This window comes from Bemisia tabaci, chromosome 2 (assembly GCF_918797505.1).
Source record: "Bemisia tabaci chromosome 2, PGI_BMITA_v3".
Classification (NCBI taxonomy): Eukaryota; Metazoa; Arthropoda; class Insecta; order Hemiptera; family Aleyrodidae; genus Bemisia; species Bemisia tabaci.
The window spans coordinates 38519244-38533249 of record NC_092794.1 but is presented as its reverse complement, the minus strand read 5'-3'; the positions used below and the strand labels follow the sequence as shown (position 1 = coordinate 38533249).

General features: G+C 37.6%; 1 protein-coding gene across 5 annotated transcripts in view; it reads left to right on the top strand.

Annotated features, from left to right (window-relative positions):
• The window catches only part of hdm (meiosis specific with OB domains hold'em), a 145352-nt gene that overhangs the window by 120142 nt on the left and 11204 nt on the right, over positions 1-14006 (top strand). For all 5 annotated transcript variants that reach the window (XM_072297296.1, XM_072297295.1, XM_072297293.1 and 2 more), the window contains 3 exons: positions 3595-3777; positions 6559-6706; positions 7258-7447. In XM_072297296.1, coding sequence (XP_072153397.1) covers positions 3595-3777; positions 6559-6706; positions 7258-7447 — 521 coding nt within the window. The remainder of the gene's footprint in view (positions 1-3594; positions 3778-6558; positions 6707-7257; positions 7448-14006) is intronic.

The window sequence follows — 14006 nt, the reverse complement described above, 5'->3', positions numbered from 1 at the left end:
CTTCTAGGAGTTCGACAGAATTTTTTCGACATCGACAGTATGAATTCTCTTGTTGTGCTACTTGCCTATTTTGAAATCTCTGTAAATGAAAACTAAAGGGGTTGACATGTGCGAGTTAATGACGCGCCTTATCAACACATTGTGTGGAGTTCACTGCTTGTCTAGTGTTCTTTCAATTTTACTTAAGTAAAACTTAATTTAAACTGGAAACGGTACTTTTCTTTTAAGGATCGTAGAAAAATTAATAAAAGTGTAAGTGTGAATTTTTCCTACGTTGCCAAATTTTTGAGTAAATCGTTCGAAAGAGCAAATAATTGGATTAATTATCACGTCGAAGGTTTTAGGAAATAAATGAGGACTCTCACGAGAAAAATCTGATCTTTAAGTTTTGTTTCACTACAAATAACATTTATAACATGGACATTTTCGATACGTGTCACTTTCGTGATAATTAATGCAATTTTTGACTCTTTCGGTCGATTTTTCTCGAAAATTTGGCGACGTATGAGAAAGTTTCAAATAACTATATTGATGCAATTTTTTAATTTTTTTCCTAAAATGTACCTGGTTTTTAGGTTAAAATGAGTTTAACACGTTTGAAAATTGAAAAAACCCGTATAAACTGGCCCAAATGGCAAACATGGTCCCCTAGGCCCCATATATTTATTCGGAAACCATTTTTAAGGGTAAATTGGAAATATAGGGAAGAAAATACATTTGACGCATCCCTAAAGAGTTTCAGGTCAAATAACATTTAAAAGAGCCAACTTAAATATAAAAAGGCTGCAAAACTTGACATCTCGGTAATTTTTCGCATTGGGGGAATCCAGGTACAACTATGCTTTTTTTACCTGTTGTATGGATGGGTAAGAGCCGTTACTTACGTCTAGTTTTACCTCTTTTTGTTGAACCTTAAGAGTAGTGACATATACAATTTTTGCCGTTTTTAGCTCTATGAAACGATTTACTCGAAAATTTGGCAATGTAGGAAAAATTCACACTTACACTTTTATTAATTTTTCTACGATCCTTAGAAGAAAAGTACAGTTTCCAGTTTAAATTAAGTTTTAATTTAAGTAAAATTGAAAGAACACTAGAAATGGGTCATAAATGGCAACATTGGATCATGATACCCCTAAAAATTCATCAGAGGCCTTTCAAAAGGTCAAAAATGGAAAGTACGCCAATTAATACATAAGGATGACCGTGTAAAGCTTGTTAGTGGCAAGGGAAGGGGTGTGCAGACGACTCCGAGCGCTCGGATTCCGGTCGGCGCGCGCAAAACGTAAAGATAGCTCATATCTCGCGTACCAATCGTTTCCCTGGGAGGTAGATTACCTATATCAAAGTGTACGAAAAAGTACGACCAATAAAATGAACAGCTTTTTCTTCGAATCGAGAATCCGGCATTTGACGATGTACTAGGGTTGAAAAAAAATTGGCCCCTAAAAAAGTGAGAAAAATGGTATCATTGCAATCTGGAATTACCTAAACGATCAAATTGACGGCATATCTGGAAAGAACGCAATTTTTGAAGAATTTTAGCACGAACCGAACCTCAATATCTTTTTCTGTTCGAAAGATATGGAACACAATGGTTTTCAACTCTGCAGCGCTGCTGCACGGAAAGAAATTCCTTCCAGGCCTTGTGATTTCGGGAAAAGGCGTACCCTATAATGAGGAATGACATATTGAAAATTGGTCAAAATCCATAGGGGAGGGGTCCACCAATTTTGCGTACACCCCTTGAATAAAACTCCCCCCAAAATCCAAGATGGCGGCCAAAATGACCCTTTCAGAATTGAAAATAACTTTCTGTCGGAAGTATGCAGTGTAAGGCGTTGACTGCTGTGTCTTTCTGGCCGTACACTCGGATTCTGCGTTCAGAAATAAACCTCAACATGAAAGTTATGCAAAAGTCCAATATGGCGGCCAAAATGACCCTTTCAGAATTAATAAAAACCTTTCTGTTGCAAATACGCCGCGTTAAGTATAGGTTCCTATGTGTTTCTGTTGTAGACTCCGAATCTACGTTCAGATATTAACATCGGCATCAGGGTTATGCCTAAGTATAAAATGGCGGCAAGAAGACTCTTTCAGCATAAAAGATAACTTTCTGTCGGAAATGTACTGCGTAAGGTGTAGATTATAATGTATTTTTGATGGTAAAATTCAACTTCGTGATCAAAAAGGAACCTCAACATCAGGATAAGGCTCAATCCGATATCGCGGCCAAAATGACCAAAATCAGAATAAAATGATCGTATTGTGCAACTTAAGGTCCATAGTAAAGTATCAATGGTCAGGTTTTCTGCGTCGCAGAATTCGAAAACGCCGTCAATTTTTGTTGTTCGGAGAGTGATTTCTGAACTCGGAATTGGATCCTACGTCCAGAAAGACAGGACAGTAACTTTACACAGCATACTTCCAACAGATAGTTATTTTTTATTCTGAAAGGGTCATTTTGGTCGATATCTCGATATTTGGTCTCGATGGTCGATATTTCTGTATTAAAGAAAATAAAACGACGGGGCTGAGGCAGCTATCACAGTTTCTCCACGAACTGGAACTTGAACATAAGTTCTTTTGAAATTGTCATTAAACTGGAAATTGCAAAAAATAAAATTTCTCACTAAATTAACCGGAGAGGCAAGACTTTGCAGGTTTGAACTCGACAGATCATGGAAGTAGAATGTATAGAGAAGTTTTTTGGCGCCCACTAGAAGCTCTAGAGTCACTGGGGTTAAAGCAATGCTCATGAGAATTTTTCAAATGTTTTTTTTTAAAATTTCAGAATTTCTGGGGGAAAAGTGAATTTTTTGCCTAATAAAGGAGCTTACAGGTCCAAACTTGATGCAACCCTGTGCAAAATATTGTGTAGAGCATTTATGATCCTTGGACGATTTTGCGTAACTGTGAGAATTACCTAGTAAATCATCGATTTTTGAGAGCACCTCTGGATCCTTCGATTTTGGGCATGGCGGCCATTTGAATATGTTGTCTCGGGATCCTGACATTTTGATAGCTGGAAAAAGGCGTTCCAGGGACCCTAGAAAATACCCTGAAAGTTTCATTCAGGACTTCATAGAAGGGTGATTTTGTGGCCCCTAGACTACTAGGAAACTAATACCCATCTTTTTTGGACCAAGAGGGCCTCATGTCTCCAGCCCCTTACTTTCGAAAATCAAGTCTATCAATTTGCATTTTGTAGGGAAAAGCAACGCCATAAGTTATTGCTGGACTTTTTCGATTCGTGCTTTTTTTCTTGCGGAATATTTGTAAGCATAGTTATTTTTAATTTTAATTGCAATTTTTTTCTGAAGCAATTCCAATTCGGAGTCAAAAAACACGGAGTCTTCTAGGGACCCTAGAAGATACCCTGAAAGTTTCAGGGTGGCACGCAAGAGTGACTTCGTGGCCTCTAAACTTAGGAAAAATTCAATTCATGACGTGATTATGTGGTAGGCTCAATCCTCCCAGAATGATTTTTACCGGACATATCTTTGTGTCAAAGTTGCTACGTTCTTGAAAAATGAAATATTCATGATTGGAATGAGCCATCTTATAAATATTGATTTTCGGTGTTTTCCGTAGCATTATTTTTAGCGGATTTCAAGTTGGAGTGGAACAAATACAAGAGCAAGTATGCATTATCTTATGGTTACCGTTCTATCATCATCGACAATCCGATCACAGAACAAGCACAAGAATTGGCCACGTGGGCCTACTCAACTGCCCTAGCTTCAAAGGATGAAAATATTCCATTCCCAATTGACCGTGAGTAAAAGATAAACAATTCAGTTTCTCCTTACAATGGGTATAATCTCCTTATGCACCATCATAGAGGCATAGAATAAATTCTATGATAGAGGTTTGCACCCATGTGCTAAAATCGACAATACTCCCAGGTTTGCATCTAACCTAACACCCCCCTAAATTGGGGTTTCGGGGGGTTAAAAATATTTTCATCCAATTCTGTGGGGTTAATTGTCCCCTGGAAATTTCCGTCCGAAGCTCAATTCGCGGCCGATTCCGAGAAAATGATAGTGGACGGGGGCTCTAAAACACCACAAGTAGCAATAAGTAGCATATCAAAACAAGCAGTTTGAACTGCGAGCCAGATCGAGGTCCCACTAGTGCGTCATCAACATGGCCGGATGTATTAACCTCCTTTTAATCAACCTTGGTTACCTATAGTATTTTAGTACATGTGATGTATGAGTGACTGAGGTACCTATTCCTAATCGGTAGTCTGCTTACTGCAACAGCTAACTTTTACTAGAAGTTTTAGAAATATGATGAGAACTAACTTAAGTATTAGCCCTCGATATCATAACTGTATAGTTTATTTATAGTGTATTCTTTGCGTAATTAGTTTTATGTAATTATCAAAATACCATAAATACATACCAACAGCGACTGTATTAAACCGCTCGTTTTCCCCCGACTCATCGCTTTATCCGGCCTCTCTTTTTGAGTTAGCTGCACCCATCAAGTAAGTAATGGCATAATTTTCATGGTACCTAAATGCATAGAGTACAGAAGAACCGTAATAACCAATTCTGAACGAAATAAAAATCCAGCGCTTGAGGTTGCAACGCGATTTGGGTCATTTTTACGAATTTTAAATCGAAAGCTGGCAACGCTGCAACTCTAAATTGTTCAAATATGCCTTTTCGTATCGAAAACTCTCAGATTGCACATTTTTCGTGAAATTTTGGAGGAAATCACACCTCGAAACCTTCATTTTATCATCAAATTCGATATTTTTGAGTCCGCAACTTGGCAACGCTGCCGCGGGGGGCAAAAAATTTTGTATGGGTATGAAAATTTCAGAAAAGTCACATCTTATACCAGGTTAATACATACTAAAAGTTCAGATCGGTCACGGCAAGGATGAGAGAGAAAAGGTTTAACTTGCCGCCCCGTGCTCAGTGTGCTATTTTACCTTTAAAAAACCGCAAAAATTCGATTATTTTTCAAAAATCACAAACACTCACTTCGAAATTGGCCAAAACCCCAAAAAGCAGTACCCCACTACACCTTACAATTAGAATTTTTGATTTTGAATGGAAATCACACTCCGAAACCTTCATTTTATCATTAAATTCGATATTTTGGAGTCTGCAACTTGGCAACGCTGCCGCGGGAGCAAAAAAATTTGTATGGGCATGAAAATTTCAGAAAAGTTCCATCTTATACCAGGTAAAAACATACTAAAAATTCAGATCGGTCAAGGCAAGGATGAGGGAGAGGGGGTTTAATTTGTCGCCCCGAGGCCAATTTTGCTATTTTACCCCTAAAAAACCACAAAAATGCGATTATTTTTCGAGGAGCTCCGACAACCTATTTCGAAATTGCCCAAAAACCCATCAGGGAGTACCCCACTACAACCTCCAACTTGAATTTTTGATGTGCAACAAAGTCGCATTTAAAGTGAGTTCAGGCGCACCGTGGGTCGAGTGATAAAAATAAAGTACCAACAGTTTTTAGCTGGTACATGATTGGCAGAGTATCTTACCGAACATAAAATTGATCGCTTTTCAACTAATTAACTTACAAGCAGACGTATTTAAACAAGTAAAAATGTTCTGATGAGATTACAGTGATCCCATAGCTAGCGCAACTGAGGGAGACACATTTTATGCAAAAAAGTAGAACCTAAGCATCCAGTATCCAACAAATTAGATGCAGCTTAAAGCTACACGATGCTACGGCAGTTTCTGATACTAAGGAAACTAAAGCTACATTAGATGAGAGTTCTACCTTGGAAATAAGACATATATATCCCAGATAAGATTGTAAACATAACCTTACTTTCGTGACATGCTTTGATGTATCGGAAATATTTAGATCACCTCATGAGATTTGTAAGTTTCTCTAGATGTTCTTATCACCTTGAAAGTATGAAGAGCATACCATCGCAAACAAATTTGATGAATGCGTCCTTTAATAGTCCGAGAATTCTATCTGAAAATTTGCCTGTATTCCTTTTGGGGAAACTCATGTATTCATATAATAAACAAACGTAGAGTAAAAGTTGTGGCGTCACTCAACGGCTACTCTCCTGCCGTTCCTAGTTTTAAATTTTCCCGACAAGAATTTTTTAATTATTAGGAGCTTTTCTGGGGTGTTTGGGGGTCCAAAAATGCCAGCATAAATTCATTAAGCTTAGAATAACGCACACTATTAAAAAATTAATTAAAAAAATAGGTGCAACATAGGTACCTATTGGGGATGCCAATACTACAAACCGCGACGACTAGGTGTACTGTATTGCCATGTCGGCTCTATATGTAATAAGTCACACTCCACCTAAGGGTGGCTTAACCTCTTACCGGACAATCACAATCACAATCACAAATGTTTAAGTAAAATTCAAGCCGGGCGATCATACCAAGAAACGAAAAGGACAACAGTGGCACGTCGAGTATACGCGCTCGCTGCTGTGACTGGCTTAAAGTTTTAAAGCCTGGCCAAATCTTGCCACCTTTTTTTTTGTTTTTTTTTTTTTTACAAGTGTGAACGGAAGAAAAACATTCATCTTTTATTTTTTAGCCAAAACTGTCAACACTGTTATGTCCTCCCGAGCTGTGAGGGAAAAAGTCAAAAAGGAAGGAACTCGAACGTTTACCGCTCTAGTCTATGCAGTGATTTATCACTTTGATCTCGATGGGTGTTCGGCTCCAACGGTCGTCAGACAGTGGTAATACCTGCATTATCAATTATTACCCTTAAGGTGTGAAGATGGTGATAGTTTAGCTCCTCCAAAATTTCCCAGAATCCCTTTTTCTCTCTCCAACCCATTCCTCAATCTAAATCATACCACATCTATCACATAAACCACTCTATATCATTTCAATTTGTCTACAGTTGGCTGTAGGCCCCACAGGGTTATGAGTCATTAAAGCATAAGAAAAAAAAAAAAATCAATGGTTGCTTAGATATTTTGAATTGAAAGTTGTTTTCCGTTCTTTTGTTTTACATCTCAATTAATGATTGAACTTCAACTTTTTTTCTTCGATTAAACTTTTCAGAGTAGTGAAATTAAAATATGCTAATTGCCCAAATGCACCTCTTTATGGATAGTTGGACATGATGAGCTAACTTACAATCGAAACCTGATCAGTAGGTATTGTGGCAGATATAACTGAAACAAATGTATTCCTTCTGCAGTATTTTAACTTCTGATTCTAAAGCAGGAACACCTGGTTTATTTGATACAGTATGTAATTTGTTTTTTACTAAAATTTTCAGTGAATATTGCAATTGGAGTGTGAATGAAGATGACACTTGCAAGAATTGCAATTGCCCAAGTGGAGCAGGAACTGAACTGCCATCCACTGTGACTGTTTTTGACATTAGAATGCATATCGCTGACCACACTGGAAACTTGATGAACTGCAAACTTACCCAAGCTGTAGCGAAGCACCTCTGTCAATGCTCGGTATTTCTATTTTCAGCTCATTTAAAATTAAGCTCTGATCCTATTAAAAACCTATTAAAAACGTAGGGTATGCATTGAAAAAAATGAAGACCCCGAACGTGTTCATGCTAAAAAACTTGACAAATTACTGTTTTATTCAAAGATATAAGATTTAAAGACCAAAAATGTCCGGTCGGTTATGCGTCGTCAACAACGATTTTGAAGGAAATGAGTAATTTTCAGCTATAAATTCGTTATGATTATGAATTTTCCGAAATCAGTTCACAATGTTCTCGAAAATTGCAATATTGAACTAAAATGATGATTTTTAAGCGAAATAAGTCATTAGAAAAATGTGTCACCACATTTGGCAACACAATTTGGCTGTAGCATTCATTTCGCTAGTTAGTGTCAGGAATTTCGAAAATGTCATCAAATTGTTTGCTGAAGCCTACTCAAGCAAACAGGTACTGCGGGGCGATTATTGAAATGATATCGACTCTATGTCGCTGCTTTGTCGTGTCGCGCCATCGACTAAGTGGCTCTCAGTCGATGGCGCGGCAGGACAAAGCGACGACATAGAGTTGATATCATTTTAGTAATCGCCCCGCTGGTAAGTTGTATTTATTTACTAGAAAAACTTTATTTTTGAGGAAAACTAGTGATTTGGAGGTGTGTACCTCTAATGCCTCAGTCCCCTAAATCCTTAATTTAACATTAATCAAACTTTAAAAAAGTCCCCTTTTAAAAAACTTATAATGCTGCATTAATTCTACCTTCTACTCTATCATCTTTTATTTCACAATATCAGTTGTCAGTTACACTGTGTCAGTTATGTAAACGACTAAATTTCGCTAGGCGGCCATGTTTGTCGGAATCTACAGTTTCCTGCAGGAGGAGCTGATACTAGTACGAAGGGTACGATCGAATAATGGCCAAAACCCAACACTTTTTGATTGGAAATTGCCGCTTTTAGGGATCATTCTTATGGTCATAAGAAGCCCTTTTAGAAGGGGAACCACTCTGGGGTCCGTGCAGGAACCAAGATGGCGGCCGTTAAAGATGGTCGCCAAGCGTTTTTCAGCGCGCTATATCTCGGAAACTACGTGTCCGATTTTTGTTTTCGTGGTCTCGTTTGGAAGCTTAAATGCTCCTACAGAAGTCTATCTCATAAATTTTCTCGCCTAAAGCACACATGAATGGTCATTAGGAAAATTTTGAAATTTTACTCAATTTTCAAGAGCGTTTAATTATTTAACACGCGAGAAAATGGATTTTTTGCCTTAGGTAACGGCGATGGGAAATTATCTCACATTTAATTTGATACCAAAACAATTTTTGTGCCGTCAAAAAATGCACACGCTAGAGCAATTTAATTGAAGCGTCACGGTACGCGGTGCGCGGTGAAAACGGCGAAATACGGGCAATTAACGTGCTACGCAAGTCATTCGCGCGCTATATCTCGACACATTCTCGTCCGATTTTCATTATTTTGGGCTTGTTTAGAGGCTATGTTGAAAGTTAACTAGTGTAACGGATATACTTGCAGTTTTCCTCCGAATTTTCCCGGTACTTTTCAAAAGAACAGAAAATGTTCAAAGTTCCAAAATTTACAACAACGAATAATTTTCAATCGGGTGGAGAAACAAACCTCCTCTCGTATTTTGTAGAAAGATCATTCTCTGATATTTAAAATAATACCGTAACCATTTTTGTGCGATGATAAATAAATCCATGAGCTCAATTTTAAGCGCACCCCCGTGGCAAGCACTTTCCGTTGGTAGGCGAAACATTTGTTTGAGATACAAAACTTTTCAGAAAAAATCATTAAGATATGATTTGCACTCCACATGGTAATGAATTTGGATTGAAAAATCGCATGTCCACGTTAGTCCCCCCCCCCACCCTTAGCGAATTGTTTTAATTTGACAAACAAGAACTGTTTAAATCTGTTTCCGAAGTAAGATATTTGAAAGTAATGGATGTCAGGAAATGGAGGAAGATGTTGGTGAAGCAATTTATCTGCCTCTGGCATTGCCTGCCTCTTGGAAATGGCCAAATTGAAATACTCGTGGGTAGCAAAAGGAATCATATCTCTGCAAAGGAAAGAACACCAGGGAACCTTCCCGCCCTACAACAGGACCGCTACGTGCTGAAATTTTGGATTAAGAAATAGAAAAAGAAAACAAACATTAGGTTCTGAGTGTAAAATTGTGATGATAGTCATGCTGAATGATTCTTCAAACTTCCACAAAAATAGAATAATAAACTGAAAGAAAATACCATCAGCATGGGCAAAGCCAGGTTATCTCGAGCCCCCTACCACCGGAAAATCATGGGAGTGTTGAAACCCCTCCCCCCTCCTTCATCCTACAGTTCAAAAGGCCTCTCCCTGAAATTTTTTGAAATTTCAGCTATACTCGGGCAAATTTCGAGGTTTCCGTGAGGAAAATTTTTGTTGATTCCGCACAATAATAACAGTGTTCTACGTATTCTCAGCTTAAACTGGTTTCGCATTCTTCGATTAAAAATGTTCTATTTATTTACTCCTCTTTGACAAATACTCCACGGCCAAAAGAGAATTCTCTTTCATGTTGATTTGTATGAATTTCTGTCCCTTTTTCCCTCCGTATATACCGACTATACCGATGGAAATTCATCCTGATAAACAAATTAAGTTTTGTGGGAAGGGAGATAACCCTCTACACATGGCGATTTATCGAAAATCTGTCTTACAACCCGGGAAATCACGCAAGGTCGCGTCGACTTAGGTTGCATATGGCGCAGCGCGGCGATGAATCGGGTCGAAACGCCTACCAACGGAAAGTGCTTGCCACGGGGGTGCGCTTAAAATTGAGCTCATGGATTTATTTATCATCGCACAAAAATGGTTACGGTATCATTTTAAATATCAGAGAATGATCTTTCTACAAAATACGAGAGGAGGTTTGTTTCTCCACCCGATTGAAAATTATTCGTTGTTGTAAATTTTGGAACTTTGAACATTTTCTATTCTTTTGAAAAGTACCGGGAAAATTCGGAGGAAAACTGCAAGTATATCCGTTACACTAGTTAACTTTCAACATAGCCTCTAAACAAGCCCAAAATAATGAAAATCGGACGAGAATGTGTCGAGATATAGCGCGCGAATGACTTGCGTAGCACGTTAATTGCCCGTATTCCGCCGTTTTCACCGCGCACCGCGTACCGTGACGCTTCACTTAAATTGCTCTAGCGTGTGCATTTTTTGACGCACAAAAATTGTTTTGGTATCAAATTAAATGTGAGATAATTTCCCATCGCCGTTACCTAAGACAAAAAATCCATTTTCTCGCGTGTTAAATAATTAAACGCTCTTGAAAATTTTTTTTTTTTTTTTTTTTTTTTTTATTAGTATCAAGCGAGCTTTCACAATGAAAATATACACTTTGTTTCTAAAGAATAAGTAAAAGTGAAAATACAAACAACCGAGAAGTTCGTAACTTATCTAAGTACAAAAACTATAAAAAATATAAGATTATTGGTTCAAACCGAGGGGCTGGCCAGTTCCCACGGCTTCATCCTTTTGAGGCGTCTGAGCTCATTGGAATTGTCTAAAAGTTGTATTGCCTCAATATTAGGGTGTCGATGGAGACGTTTCTCGTAGTTTGTTGCAACCTTTGCAATAAATTGCGAGACAGTCTCCATCCCTAGGTCTCTATGAATATCAGAATTCCTTTCGTACCATCGTGCTCCGACTATCTGTCTCAGAACACGATTTTGTACTCTCTGTATAATTTCTAAGTTGGACCGTGCTGCACACCCCCAGATTTGAGCTCCATATGCCCATGTGGGTCTCAGGATCTGTTTATACAGAAGTAACTTATTGTCAATGGTTAGTTTCGATTTTCTACCAATTAACCATTGTAATTTTCTAATTTTGTAATTACATTCGTCTCTTTTTATTTTAATGTGTTCTTTCCACTTTAATTTAGTATCTAGGTGTATACCTAGATACTTGGCCACTGATGAGGGTTTTAATAGAACTTTATTGAATATAATATTGATATCCTTAATTATACGATTAGAAAATATCTTATAAATAGTTTTTCCACAATTAAGTTTGATATCTTTTTCAATTGTCCAGTTATAAACATTTTGGAGATTTTCTTCTAATTCTTGGGTGGCTAATTCCTGACTTTTGTTACTGGATAAATATGCAGTATCATCTGCATATTTGCCCAGTAGAGATTTTCTAACTGGGGCTGGAATGTCTGAGGTAAATAATAAATAAAGTAATGGGCCTAATACTGATCCCTGCGGTACTCCTGCTAGAATAGGTTTTTCATCTGACAAGGCCTCTCCTACTCTAACACGGAAGGTTCTGTCAGAAAGATAAGATTGTATTAACTTAACATGGCAAGCGGGAAGAAGATTAGTTAGCATTTTAATTAAAAGTTTATGGGAGACCTTGTCAAATGCTTGAGCTACATCTAAAAATGCCGAAACGCAGTATTCTCCTTTTTCGAGGGCTTTTTCTATGAAGTTAGTTACTCTATGTATTTGTTCTATCGTAGAGTGCTTAGCTCTAAATCCGAATTGGATATCTGGCAAAATATTTTTAATGTTTATGACTTTTAATAATCTGGGGAGATATAACCTTTCCCATAGCTTTGCTATGGATGAAAGTAGTGAGATTGGGCGATAAGACGATGGATTTCTTTCTGGTTTACCATTTTTGTGAAAAACTATTATTATCGCTTCTTTAAATTTACTAGGGACATATTGTAGTTTGATTATAGCATTAAATATTTGAACTAGTTTATGAATTGCTTTTTCTGGTAATTTTTTGAGAATAAGGCCTGTTAGTTGATCTTTTCCTGGGGCTTTTTTCGTTTTACATTTGCCTATTAGTTTATTAACCTCTCCGAATGAAAATTGTGGAATTTCATGATCTGGGTCAATCAACCCTTTTTCATTTAATTGATAGAGAATATCGCGTTTCGTAGCATTAGGCAATGAGTTAGGTTTAAATACTTTCTCAAGATGGGATGCATGTAGGTTAGCTTTATGTAGGTCCGTTTTGGCCCATTTTCCTGTACTTTCATTAAAAAGTGGGGCATTATAAAGTGGGGGACGTTTAATATAACTGATTGCTTTCCAAAGCGAGTATTCAGATGCAGGTGAGGCATCTAGGGTTTTGATATATTTGTCGAGTTGTTTATTTCTGACTATCCAGAGCTCATTTGTTAACTCTCTTGAGAGAGTGTTGAAGAATGCTTTATCTTTGGGGTCTCTAGATCGTAACCATCTCTTTCTAGCTTTCCTTTTCTCTTTTAGCATTTTAACAATGTAAGGGGGAGTTTTATATCCTGCTTTAATGTGTTGCAAGGGTGGAGGGGTGGCATTTTCGGCTGCGTCTTGTATTATTTTAACTAGATTTTCTAATTCTGAGTCAATTTTGTGTGGTGTTTCTAATTTCGGGTCTGCATAAAGTTTGACTCTTTCATTAATATACTCCTGAAAGAATCCCCAGTCTGTGGCTCTGCTTATGAGTCTTGGAGGAGGACTTGTAAATATAGGGGCCGCAGCTAGATGAAAGTGAACAGGAATATGATCAGAGGAAAGTTCATCTTCAATTAATGAAGTGTGTATGTTTTGTTTAGAGAAACCTTTATAAATACCAAAATCAAGGATGTCTGGATTTTTTAGTGGGTCTGTTGGGTAGTGAGTAGGGCGTCCCTGTGACGCAATACCAGCATGTAACGAATTAATTGCTTTCAATAAATGCCTGCCTTTAGTGTAAATAGTTTTAGAGCCCCATGCGAAGTTCTTTGCATTCCAGTCACCGGCTATCAGGAAGCGCGTGCCCAACCGATCGATAAGATTAGCATAATCAATTTCTTGGGGGTTATGATGAGGTGGGGAGTATATAGATGCGATTGTTAAATCCTGTTGATGTAAATTGATAGTGATTGATACAGACTGAAACATTTCTTGTGTAATTGAATCATTAAGAAAATGCTTAATTTTGCGTTTGATTAAGATACCTGCGCCAGCATGTGCTGTATTGTCAGGATGGAGAGCGTGATAAAAGACATAATTAGGAATAGAGAAATATGATTCTTTTGTAAGTCTAGTTTCTGAAAAAAGCATAATATCAATGTTATAGTCATTTAAAAATTGAATAATTTGTACTCTGTGGTTTAGAATTCCATTTGCATTCCAGGCTACTATTCGCAGCGTAGATTCATTATGTAATAGCTTTATATTGGAGACATCTGAAAAGAAATTTTTGACTTTACTATGTGCATTTTGAGGCAGATTTTTCAGCATCTTGATTGTGATGTTGCCTTCCCGCTCAGTGCGAGATCGTGAGCATTTAATTTAGTTTCAAATACTGTCATGCGATTAAATATTTGATTCAATAGATTCATGACTTGTGATAAGTCATTTTGAGGTGGAGCAGCTGCTGATGCATAAGTTTTAGCATTAATATTTTTAGGAGGTTTATTGGATTCGTTGGCGCTAGCTGCGCCAGTGAGTTCTTTTGTTGATTTATTTCTCTTTCTGGGTCCTCCCCCTGAGCAAAGGTGATTTG